Genomic DNA, 13,130 nt, shown 5'->3' with positions numbered 1-13,130 from the left:
AATTCTACTTAAGAATCACCAGCATAATATTTTAGTATTGAGAATTAACAAAATAAAAGGTATTTGTTGTAGTGATATAACATCTGTCATCCTCTTTGAATTTCATTGCAATAGTATCATATGATTTCAAATTATTGGAGCTGCTAAACTTATAATGAATCAAGATAAATGATTTACTTAGTATTTAAAAAACACATTTAGATAACCAATCTAAGATTTGAATCCATAACCTTCTAATTCAGGTTACAATGTTACATAATAAATTTCATCAAACAAATTTTGTGCTAGTAAAATTAAAATAAATTTTAAAGACAAAATTTAAAACTTCTAACAAAATAATTCACCACATAATTTAAAACTTTCAACATAACAATCCACCACATAATAAAAGAATAAAAAATTACAAGCAACATTATCAGTTATAAATTATTTAATAAACAAATAGTTAATAAAAATAATAAAAAATTATTCTCTTTAAACAGCTCAATAGCAACATTAATATTAGGATAATGAACTGTTCAAAAAAATATAGCACATAAAATACTTAGAATTTTTTTATTTTAACAAATAAGAACACTAAAATAAAATTTATTAATAATAATATTTAAAAAATACAAATACGCATTAATAAAAAAAGAACTAAATGAAAAAAATGACTGAATTATGTACCTTTGCACTCTGAAATATCAATTTGGCAGGCACCTCTAACTCTACTAACAAGATCAATTCAAATAAAATTATGTAATTAATTAAAATTTGGAGTTGAAAATGAAATAAAAAATAGGAGTAGGATTCAAAATTAAAAGGGGTTAGGATTTCTATATTTTTTAGTTATTAGACCAATCAAATAAAATAAGTTATAGAGAGATAATAAATTATAAATTTTCAGTGTAAATAAATTAATACAATCAATATACTACAATATATCAATATTCTTATTTAAAAAAGAAAAAGAAGGAGACCAGAGATATATGAGAAGGAAGCAAGAAAACGGAGTAAAATCACGATATAGAAGGGAGAAAGAGAAAAGAAAAACACAGAAAAAAACTTAGAGGAAAGAAGAGTGAGAGGAGAGTTATACATTGTTGCCAAAATTGCGGCGGCAGAGATAGCCTCTGATGGTTGTCCTTATTTTTCTGCAGAGTGGAGAGGTATTTTTTTTTAATTATAAGTGAGACTTAAATTTATAATTTTTAAATGAATACGAAAAAATGATGTTATTTGAGTTATATTGACAAGTGAAAAGCTTTTTATTTTAAAAAAAAAAGTTGAGTTTATTCTAAAATAATACTATAAATAAAAATAAGTATTCGTGTAACAAATATAATTGGTTGAGTTAAAATATTAGCGATAAAATTAGTTAATAAATATAATTAAAAGTAGTATAAATAAAAAATAGATATTATAATACCAATACACTAATAAATATGTAAATTATAGAGTATCTTAAAACATCTCCTTTTCTTCTTAAATTTTTGTTTTGCATAATGAATTGTTTTCTTTTCTATATTTATAATTTTCTAGACGTAATAAATCCATTTTTCACCCTCTTAGGTTCCGTTTGGTTGATGTATAGGATGAGATATAAACACAAAGACATAGACATAGAATATTTGTGTCTATGTATTATGTTTGGTAAAAATAATGAACAAGACACAAATATTTAAAAAAGTCTGAATTGCCCTCCATTCAACTACAAATTTTACCAACACCGCTACACATCCATCACCTGAGAGACTACATGTTATAATCATTAAATTTTTATTTCTTCCCCTATTTTTTTTCTTCTAATATCATCTCAAATTATCATTTAAATATTAAATATATAATTTTTTTTAGAAAAAAATAGAAAATCAAAGTCCGAAATTTATCAAAGATTAATTAAAATTCAAATAAATAAAAAATTAAATGTATAATTTTTTTAAGAAAATAGAAAAATAAATTTAGTTGTAGAATTTAAAAGAGGAAGTAAAAAAAAAGAAATATTTGAAGAGATAAGAGGATAAATTTTGAAAATTAAAAAATTGAATAAGGATAAAAGAGTAAAAAAATAGTGTCTCACAAGTTGTGTCTCAGTGTCTCATTAAATTGGAGGTACACTAATTTAGTGTCTCCGTGTCCATCTGTGTCTTCCCGTGTTCATAAAAAATCTGTGTCTCACCAAACCAAACAGCAGATTGAGACATGGACATCAACCAAACACTACCTTACAGCACATACGTGCATGTAACAGAATTAGAATGAATTAATAATCAAATTTATTTTAAAAGATCACTTTTTAAAAAATTAATTATTAAATAATTTTTTAATTATATTAGTCTTTAAAAGATAAAACGTAAGTTAATTTGGTCTTTCTATTAATTAAAAGATGATGTGTCACGTTAAATACCACATGGCATGATGATGTAGTAAGTTAATGTCACGTGTTACAAGATGATCGATTGATGAGTCAGGTCAGTGACACTTAACACGCCACGTATTACTTGACATGTAAAAAAATTATTTATAATAAAAATAGTCTCTAAAAATTCAGACGTGAATTATTTTCATTTCTAAAATTTTAAAAATTAATCAAATTAGTCTTTATATAAATTTCTTCTATTTCTTCTTCATAATATTAAATTAAAATATTTTTAATACTACTCATTTTAATATTACTTTTTAGACCTTAATAAATAAAATTTTCTTTAGATAAAATAATTAAATAATAAAATTATTATAAAATTATTTTATCATTTGTATTTTAAAATTTATATTTTTAAATTATAATTTTTATAGTAAATTTTTTTATTTAAATAATTTATCAAATTATTGTTCATTATATGTTTAAAAATTTAATATTTTAAATTTCACTATAATATTGTAATTATTTTAAAATTTAAATTTTTTAAAATTATAATTTTTATTATTATTTAATTTATATGGTATAACTCAATAATTAAAAAATTGATTTGTGAAATCACTTGTTGAATCTTAATATTTTAATATAATTTTTTAAAAATAACTATTATATTTATTTAGTGAGATCTAAAAGATTAAAACATTTAAAATAACTACTATATTTATTTAGTAAAATCTAAAATATTAAAATTTTAGTATATAATTAATAATAGTTTGATAAGTTTTTTGTTTTAAAAATTCACTACAAAAAAACTAAAATTTTAAAATAAAAATCTAAAAATACATATGAGAAAATAACTTTGTAATAATTTAATTATTTTTATTATTTTATTTGAAAAAAATTATTAAGGTGTAAAAAATAAGATTAAAATTAATAAGATAGATTAAGAAATATTAAAACTTTAATACTATAAAAAAAAGAAAAATTTATATAAAGACTAATTTGATCGATTTTTAAAATTTTACAAATGAAAATGGCTTACATGTGTATTTTCAGGAACTAATTTAATTATAAACAAAATTATACATTTTAAATGACATGCGACATACTGAGTGTTACTGACTTGATACGTCAACTAATCATCTTGTGACACATGGCATTAATTTACATTATCATAACAAATGACACTTAACGTGATACATTATTATTTAACTAATGGAAGGGCTAATTTAATTTATGTTTTATTTTTTAATAATTAATATAATTAAAAAAAACTAAAAATAAGTGATTTTTTAGAGATAAATTTAACTATTAACCTGAATTAGCATGATGTGCAATATAGCCAATATTATTAGAAAATTCCAGGTTGATTGAGAATATATGATTATGACATAATCAGTGCTATTTTAATAATTGTTACTCTCTTGCATGTAACGAACAGAACTATTAAATAATTCTGAGCATATATATCCCATAAAAATAATAATAAGAAAAGATGCCGTGAAAGCATTCACCCCATCACGACATTACAAGTTAGTTGGTGTTTCCATTCACTTCTTGGTGCTCACCTTCATTCTGTTAAACGGACCTATCTATATATATTCTTTATACCAAAAAAAAAAAAATAGTACCAAGCGTGTTGCACAAAATTCACACAATGCAAAACACTGTATTAATATTATTCATCGTTTTCCATGTTCAGCGGAATAAAGCACAAAATTCTTTGTGTCACAATCCCACACTTGGTTTTCAGATCTTGTTTCCTCAGCGCTTCAGTGTCAGCAAAAGTCCAAAGGGATCAATCACACACTATCGCTCTTTTCTTTTCATATAGATCAGAATCAAATAGTCTCTGTCTAGCAGGTTAATTAAATAGATAATTAATTAGTTATTAAGCACTCTAATTTGAAATTCAACCGATTAATTTGGAAGAAAACCTTACAATTAATTAATTAATTATATTATAATTGAATGAATTTAATTTAATTTAATTTAATTTAATTCCAAAAACTAATTTAAGAAATAAATGTTGTCTCAATTATAAAAACTATTACAACTATATTCTCATTCAAAATGACAATACTTGTAATGTATTACTTTTATTTATAAACCAGGAAATGGCAGTGTAATTTTCCACTCTTGGCCTCTTGGGTTTGCTAATTTTTCAAGCAATGTAGTGCTGCTTATTGCTTAAGTATGTATAAAGGCTTTATCACAAAAAGATACATATAGCCACAAATTCTTCCTTCTGCGGTTGAGAATATATATATATATATATATATATATATATATATATATATATATATAAAAGTTTGGTGTGATCAATAGTTAGCTCATGTGTTGCTTGGTAAGTATTGAATATTGAAGATTAACGATTGGTCGATAGGTCAAGTACCGGACGGTTCAGGAGGATTCTTGGGTTGATAGGTGGGGTGTGGCCTGGGACCAGGTCGAGAGGGTGAAACTGGAGTAGCCGACGTCCCGAGCTCTGGATGTGGAAGGGGGGTATCACCTGCAAGGACACTCCGACGCTCTTGTCAGTTTAGTGTACAGGCGAAAAAGAGATAAAGTGGTAGGTGTCGTACCTCGTAGGAGGGGTAGGACCCTCCCCATATATACTATGTCAGAAGTGGATCCCACAAGAGAAGACCCACCTTCCTTAAAGCTTCCTCATATCGCTGTAGTGATGAGCTGCCAAGGACGCGTGTCCGGGTCGATGGTTAAGCAGCTCGCACCCGACCGTTCGGGTCGGGTGGTCTATGGGTTGGGCCGGCCCGCAATCTATTTGGGCCAGGCCGTAACAGTGCCCCCCACGCGCCAGCAATAGTCGTGAGGGTTGTTGGTGGCGTGTTGTCTCTTCTTTCGCGCGTTCACTTCTTCTCTCCCAAGCATCCCAGAGCGTCATTTCTGCATCCTTGTGTGTTTCCTTCTCTTTTAGGTTTTCGCAATTATTCCAGGTAAATGTCAATCCCTTCCCTTTCTGCTTCAAAGTTCTTTTTTCTTCATCATTGGTTCTTCTGTTTGCATGCTGCTTGTTTGTTTTGTATGATAAGTGATCTTAGTGTTGAGTAGGTGTGTTAGGGAGGGTCACTATTCCAGGGTATTAGCTTTTAGGCTTTTGCTTGGGTTTTGCTTTAGCCCTGCTTAATTTTAGTTACTGAATAGGCTAAAAGTAGTTTTTGGGTTTTTCCGAGCTCCCGACCTCATAGACTATTTGAGTGGTACCCCTACTATAGGTATGCCTCGCGTCGTCTCCTGAGCTTTTACCTCCGCCGCGGGTTACGACCCATACGCTTGGGTGGCTTCCGACTTGAGGGACTCCCCGAACCAGATGGGTGAGGAGGAGCTTACCGAGTTTCGTCAGGGCGAGTACCTGTGCGGGGGTACTGACGAGGAGGCCAATTACGACGTCTTTATCCCTGCCCCTCACGAGCGGCTGTACGAGCTCAATTTCCACGCCTCCTGGGTTGCCGACTGGATTTGGTTTTACAAGGCCATGTTCACCCAAGTGGGGGTCCACATCCCCTTCTCCGTTTTTCAAACGGGGCTCCTTAGTCGGATCTCCGTGGCGCCGTCGCAGCTGCATCCGAACAGTTGGACTTCGATCCGCTGTTTCGAGATGGTGTGTGAATACTTGGAGTTGCCGGTGTCCGTCGACGTTTTCCTTTACTTTTTTAATCTCACAAATCCTTCCAAGGAGGGGAAGGCGAGGAAGAGGTTCATGTCCTTCCGATCTGCTCAAGGTCGGAGGATCTTTGGCTTGTTCGAGGACTCTTATCACGGGTTCAAGGATAAGTATTTTAAGGTGCGTCCAGTCATAGGTCGCCATCCCTTCTGGTTGTCGTTAGAGGGAGAACGCCTCATCCCAAAGTATTAGAGTTTCGGGGTGGGGTCTAATGCTTTTATTAAAGTGACCTACAAGGGGATGTCTGCCGTGGATAAAAAAATTGCCGACGTGTTGTGGGCCGTTTTTGGGAGAAACCACGTGAACCCCCACCTTCTTATGGGTAACCGGGAGGTCGCCCGGAATTATATTTGTGAGTAGTTTTTGTCTTGTGTTTTTTGCATGGTTGCTGCTTTGGTTGGTTACCGATTAAACGACTATCTTGTTCATTTATCTGTTGCAGTGGGAATGTCTGCCGAGGTGACAGGCCTTGAGAGCTTGTTCAAAACTTTTCTGGAGGAAAGTGATGGGGAGAAGGCCGACGAGCACCCGAAAGCCCTTCCCGGGAACAAGAAGGATCAGGTGGCACCCTCACCCCATGACGTCGACATGTCGGATAAACCTTCTGACGTGGCGTACGTTTCTCCCATTCATGGGGAGGAAGTCGATACCGGACATTCGTCTTCTGCTCAACAGGTCGAGGAAGACGACTTGAGGGTCATTCCTACCCTCAAGAGGCAGAGATCACTCTCCAGCCTCGAAGGGGCCCTCACCGTGATGGAGAGGAACTTCGATGCCGGGACGTTCATAGACTCCAGTTGCTTCCCAGCACGGAGGAACACTTTCATGGTACCGACCTTGCGGGGCAGGCGCGATGGATGTATCGTACCCTCCTTCACGGTGCGACCATAGCTCGAAAGGCGGAGTTTGAGTTGTCGGGTATGCAGTCGCTACTCCGGAAGCTCGAATCTGCTGTTAGAGCCAACAACAAATTCAAAACTCAAGTTGAAACAGGAGAAGCTTAAGTCTGTCGAGGAGAAGGTTGTGTCTGCCCAAGAAAAATTGAAGACTGCTGATGCTACCGTATCCCGGCTGACCGAGCGGGAGATGACTTTGGAAAGCCATCTCAACGCCGCGCAAGGTCGGGTGGTCGCTTTGGAGAAGGAACGTGATGTGGCTGTCTCGTCGGCTAAGACCGCTCAAGCTGAGGTTGAGGGACTGAAGAAGAAGCATAAGGAGGTCAGAGAGCAGGGAAAGAGCGCGATCTTCACGAACGAGGAGGCTCTCAAGGCTCAAGTGAAGATCGTGGCTCCCGATTTTGACACGTCGGCAATTGGGGTTTTCAAAACGATCAAGGATGGCAAGATTGTCGACATGCCCAAAAAGTGAACTCTTGTATCTTATGCTTTCGTATGGATTTGTGGTTCTATTGTAGAACTTGTGAAACTAATTTTGTTATACTTTGTTAGCCGCTTGGTCGGCTTATGATTATCGTCTTTATCTGCTTATCTGGTAGCGCTTTCGTTTTGTTTTGTTACCGTTTTGTCGGTGTATGCTTGTTGTTCGTTTACCGTTATGTTGGTATCTTTGGCGAAGCCATGTCGTGGTTTTACTATTATCGCAGCCGTTTGTTATGGCTTTAATCTAGTTGGCTTCCGGGGTGATCAGTCCCGGGGCGCCGTATTCGTTATGAGGAACATGTTGTCATGGGATGCATAAGGAGAAATTTGTTAAGTAAACATTAATTGACAGTTAAACAGGTCTATAGCCATGGTAAGCATTTAACAATAGTAAATCATTGAGCTCGTCAAACCGCCTAGCCGGCGTCCTTGAGCTAGGAATAAAATCTTCTCAAGTTACCTGCATTCCATGTTCTCGAGATTTCCTTGCCGTCGAGCTTCTCCAATTTGTAGGCGCCTTTGCCGAGCACTTCTTTGACCCTGTAGGGGCCTTCCTAGTTTACCGCCAGTTTTCCTTCCCCTTGGGTCGGTAGCCTTATGTCGTTGCGTCACAAAACGAGGTCATTTTTTTCAAATTCCCTCTTGAGTACTTTGGTGTTGTAGCGTAGGGCCATTCTTTGCTTCAGTGCTACTTCTGTCAAATGGGCCATCTCCCTGGCCTCATCCACCAGGTCCTTCTCCACTGCTTCTTCTACTCCCTTCAGAAGTAACCGCGGGCTCGGCTCGCCGATTTCCACGGGTATCATCGCGTCTACCCCATACGTCAGGTGGAAGGGGGTTTCTCCCGTGGATGACTGCTCGGTTGTACGGTAAGACCAAAGGACCGAAGCGAGTTGGTCGGCCCATGCACCTTTTTTGCTATCCAGCCGCTTCTTGAGGCCCAGCAAGATGACCTTATTTGCGGACTCAACTTGCCCATTTGTCTGAGGGTGCTCTACCGAAGAGAATTTTTGTTTTATACCCAGACCGATGAGGAATTCTATGAACTTCTTGTCAGTAAATTGCGTCCCGTTGTCTGAGATGATGACTTCCGGGATGCCGAATCTAGTTATCACCTGCCTCCACATGAATTTTCTACAATTGGATGAGGATATGCTGGTTAGTGGTTCGACCTCTATCCATTTGGTGTAGTAGTTGATGGCAACTATGAGATATTTGACTTGCCCCAGGCCAACCGGGAAGGGTCCCAAGAGGTCGACTCCCCATTGTGCAAAAGGTCGGGAGGACGTCAGTAGACTTAGTTCGGAAGCCGGTGCTCTGTGGAAGTTAGCGTTCTCTTAACACTTGACGCATTTTCTCACGAATTCTTTGGAGTCTTCCATCATCAATGGCCAGTAGTATCCAGTTCGGATGAGCTTTCTCGCTAGGGCTTTGCCCCCGATATGGTGGCCGCAGCACCCCTCGTAGAATTCTCTGAGAACATAGTCTGTCTGGTCGGGATGCATGCATTTCAATAGGGGTTGGCTGAGTCCTTTTTTAAACAGTTGTCCCTGTATGGTCGCATATTTGGCTGCCTCCCTTCTCAACGCTTTGGATGTCCTCTCATCGTCAGGGAGTCTGCCATTTTCCAGGAAATTAATGATGGGGTCCAACCAAGAGGGGCCTAACTTTGTCACGTGGAGGGTAACCGCTGGTTCCTTTACCATGCCTTGGATGAGAGATCGGTTGCCGACTCCCGGTTTCGTACTTGCTAGCTTAGATAGGAGGTCTAATCGCGTGTTCCTTTCCCTTGGAACATGTTGGATCGTGACTTCCTCGAATTGCTTGCTCAACTCTCTAACCTTCTCCAAGTACTTTTACAACAACGAGTCTCTGGCTTGGTAGCTTCCATTTACTTGTGAGGTAATGACCTGTGAGTCGCTCCACACCTCCAACCTCGTCGCCCCGACATCCCGAGCTAGGGCTAGGCCTCCCAAGAGGGCCTCGTATTCTGCTTGGTTGTTCGATACAGGGAACTCGAACTTGGTCGATTGTTCGTATATGACCCCAGCTGGGCTCTCTAAGATGATCCCGGGGCCCCTCGACGTTTGGTTGGAGGCCCTATCTACATAGAGCCTCCATCGTATGCCCGCTTCTTCGGTTGGGTCCCCTGTTACTTCCACCAGGAATTCTGTCATCGCCTGTGCCTTAATCGCATGTTGGGGTTCGTATCGTAAATCATAATGGAAGAGCTCGATGGCCCAAGTCATCATTCTTCCCGCTAAATCGGGGTTTTGGAGCACTTGACGGATTTTCTGGTCTGTTCTAACGACGATCTGGTGGCCTTGGAAGTATTGCCTTAGTCTACGGGAAGAGGTCAGGAGTGCCATTGCCAGCTTCTCCAATTTGCTATACCTCGGTTCTGCTCCTTGTAGCGCTCTACTCACAAAGTAAATTGGCTGCTGAATCTTCCCTTCTTCCCGCACCAAAACCGCTGCAAGCGCTTCCTCCGTTATGGCCAGGTACAGGTAGAGTGGTTCTCCGACCTTGGGCTTCCTGAGTACCGAGGGTGCTGCCAGGATTTCTTTGAAGTGATTGAACACCTCCTTGCATGTGGGAGTCCATTCAAACGCTATCCCCTTTCTCATCAGATTGAAGAATGGCAGGGCTTTCGTTGCCGATGCTCCGAGGAAGCGGGACAACGCGGTGAGCCTTCCTGCTAGCCTCTGGACGTCTTTGACATAGCCCGAGCTCTTCATTTGGAGTATTACTTGGCACTTTTCTGGGTTGGCTTCCACCCCCTTTGGGTTATCATGAATCCTAGGAACTTTCTGGCCTCCACGGCAAAGGCGCACTTGAGCGGGTTGAGCCTCATGCCGTGTTGTCGGAGGGACGCGAACACATCCCCCAGGTCGCTTAGGAGGTCATCAGGCCGGGTGGTCTTTGCAAGGATGTCGTCTACGTAGACTTCCACCGTCTTGCCTATGAGGTCGCTGAATATCTTGTTCATTAGCCTTTGGTACGTGGCCCCCGCATTTTTCAGGCCAAATGGCATCACCTTGTAGCAATAGATTCCTCCCGGCGTTATGAAAGCTATTTTATCCTCGTCAGGCCGGTGCATCGGTATCTGATTGTAGCCAGAAGAAGCATCCATAAAGCTCAGATACCGGTACCCCGTTGCCACATCAACAAGTGCATCAATGTTGGGAAGGGGTAGCAATCCTTGGGACATGCTTTGTTGAGATTGGAATAGTCGACACACATCCTCCATCTCCCATTGTGCTTTTTTACTAGGACTACATTTGACAGCCAGGTCGAGTAGTCTAGTTCTCGGATAAAACCTGCTTCTAGGAGGCTGGCCGTCTGCCTGGCCACCTCCTCTGCTCTTTCCTGTGACATCTTCCTTCTCTTTTGAGCCACTGGTCGGGCTTCCGGCTTGATGGCCAAGTGGTATGACATGAGTTGGGGGTCTATACCTGGCATATCGGCTGGTGTCCAGGCAAACAAATCGCCATTAGCCCTGATCATTTCTACCAAAGGCTCTTTTAATTCATGTGGGAGGTTTCTGTTTACGAACGTGAACTTTTCTTCCAAGTCCCCGACCCTAAACTTTTCCAGGTCCCCCTCTGGCTCGGGTTTGGGCTTGTCGTTGACTCTAGCGTCCAGGTCGGCGAGGAACACCCCTGACGCTTCTTTAGATTTTTTCCTCAAGGAGAGGCTGGCGTTGTCGCAAGCGACTGCCATTTTCAAATCTCCTTTTATGGATCCTACAGATCCATCGTCAGTGACAAACTTCATTACCAGCAGCTTCGTACTAATCACTGTCCCAACATCATTAATGGTTTTTCTCCCTAGGATGATGTTATAGGCTGTGGAGTCCCGTAGAATTACAAACTCAACCATTATGGATCTTCGCCCCTGTCCTTGTCCCACGGAGACCGGCAGGAAAATTATTTCGTCTGGTTTGATGAAGTGGTCGCCTAGCCCTACGACACCGTGCTGGTGAGTTGTTAGGTCGGCATCCCGTAACCGCAATGCATCGTACACGTTGCGAAACATAATATTTGAGTCTGCCCCCGTATCCACAAGAATCCGTTTGACGAGGCCAGTTCCAACCCTGGCCGTGATGACCATGGGGGGGCTTTCCAGGACCTTGTCGAACCATTGGTCTTCCGGACCGAAAGAGATGGATGGAAGCCTTTTGGAGTTTCGCACAGACGAAGAGAAGACCGCTAGGACTTTGGTGTCTTTCTTGTGCGCCGATCTCGACCTTGGAGCCATGCTTCTTGCGGTTACTACATTCACCACGGTAAGGCCGTGGTCGTTGTCCTCTGGCTAATGTCATCGCTTCGTCGTCCGGGTCTTGTCTTCCCCCTCGTGGTCACGATTTCGTCTCCTTGACTCCCTGATAAGGTGGGAGAATTCAGCTAGTTTTCCGTCTCTGATTGCTTGTTCCAGTGCGTCCTTCAGGTTGAAGCATTCCTGTGTCTTGTGTCCGTAGCCCTTATGGTAATCACAGTAGAGGCTCTTGTTCCCCCCTGGTTTGGTCCTTTAGAGGTCGGGGCTTCGACAAGATTCCCTTCTCGGCTATCTGCTGGTAGACTTCTATGATGGGGAGGGTGAGGGGGGTGTAATTGGTGAATTTTCCGACGCGAGGAAATGGTCTGGGTGTCTTGCTCGGATTGCCATCTCTGGCGTGCTCCTTTTGCCTTTCCTCGTTACCGTGCTGCCGGGGTTGATTGTAAGAGGGCTGCCACTTGTTGGCAGCTACAACTTGACTGACTTCCTCATCGTTAATGTATTCTCTGGCTACAATTTGGATCTCTTGCATCGTCCAGACCGGATTCGTGGTGAGGTGCTTTCTGAAGTCCTCGTTAAGGAGTCTGTTCGTCAGACAGAGACTGGCCACAGAATCAGTTAACCCCTCGATCTCCAAGCACTCATCGTTGAACCGGTCTAGATACTTCCTGATCGTCTCGCCGGTCTTCTGAGTCACACCGAGCAGGTTGATTGGGTGCTTTGCTTTCGCGATTCTGGTGATGAATTGTGCTAGGAAGGCACGGCTAATATCCGAGAAGCCGGCCACCGAGCCCTGCGGTAGGATGTTGAACCACCGTATTACCGGCCCTGCCAAGGTGACCGGGAAGGTGCGGCACCTTACTTCGTCTCCTACTCCCTCTAGGTTCATCGTGGCCTCAAAGGCCGTGAGGTACTCCTGCGGGTCTTGGGTTCCGTCATACCTCATGTTCGTTGGTTTGTCAAAGTGCTTTGGCAGCCGGACCTCGAGAATGGAACGCTGGAATGGGGTGGCGCCCATTATCACGGGTCGCTGTGCTCCTCCAGATCTCTCTTCTCCGCTTTCGTGGTCTCGCCTCGTGGCGCGCCCCCTTACCTTGGGCGTAGATGATTGTGACATGTCGTCTTCTCGGGTGTTCCTGATCTTCCCAGCTACTTTTCGATTCTGATCTCAAGGCGGGACTGTGCCGGGACCAACTTCGGTGGGAGGTTCTTCCTCGACTTTCGGGGGATTGGGAGTAGTCGGGGTCGGGAGTTTGGTGACGGTGCTCCTGATCCGCTAGTTGGCGTTTAAGGTTCTGCACCATATGGCGCAGTTCCTGCATTATCCTAGCGCTGTCACTACCAGTTCCCCCGAAGGGGCGTCTCTCCTGGGCTCTTGACTGTGGCTCGGTACGTCGCCGAGGGGGGGGGACCTCAGCCGCTCCCGTGGGAAGGCGACGGAGGCTGC

At 41.0% G+C, this 13,130-nt stretch overlaps 1 protein-coding gene across 1 annotated transcript; it reads right to left on the bottom strand.

The window, feature by feature from the left end:
* Positions 1-11,897: 11,897 nt before the first annotated feature.
* Positions 11,898-12,701, bottom strand: LOC130965810 (uncharacterized). Its single transcript, XM_057890565.1, has one exon. The coding sequence runs from the start codon at positions 12,699-12,701 to the stop codon at positions 11,898-11,900; it is 804 nt and encodes a 267-aa protein (XP_057746548.1).
* Between the last annotated feature and the right edge of the window lie 429 nt (positions 12,702-13,130).

Source organism: Arachis stenosperma, chromosome 3 (assembly GCF_014773155.1).
Source record: "Arachis stenosperma cultivar V10309 chromosome 3, arast.V10309.gnm1.PFL2, whole genome shotgun sequence".
Classification (NCBI taxonomy): Eukaryota; Viridiplantae; Streptophyta; class Magnoliopsida; order Fabales; family Fabaceae; genus Arachis; species Arachis stenosperma.
Note: the sequence above shows the minus strand (reverse complement) of the source record. Positions and strands in the feature narration are given on the sequence as shown.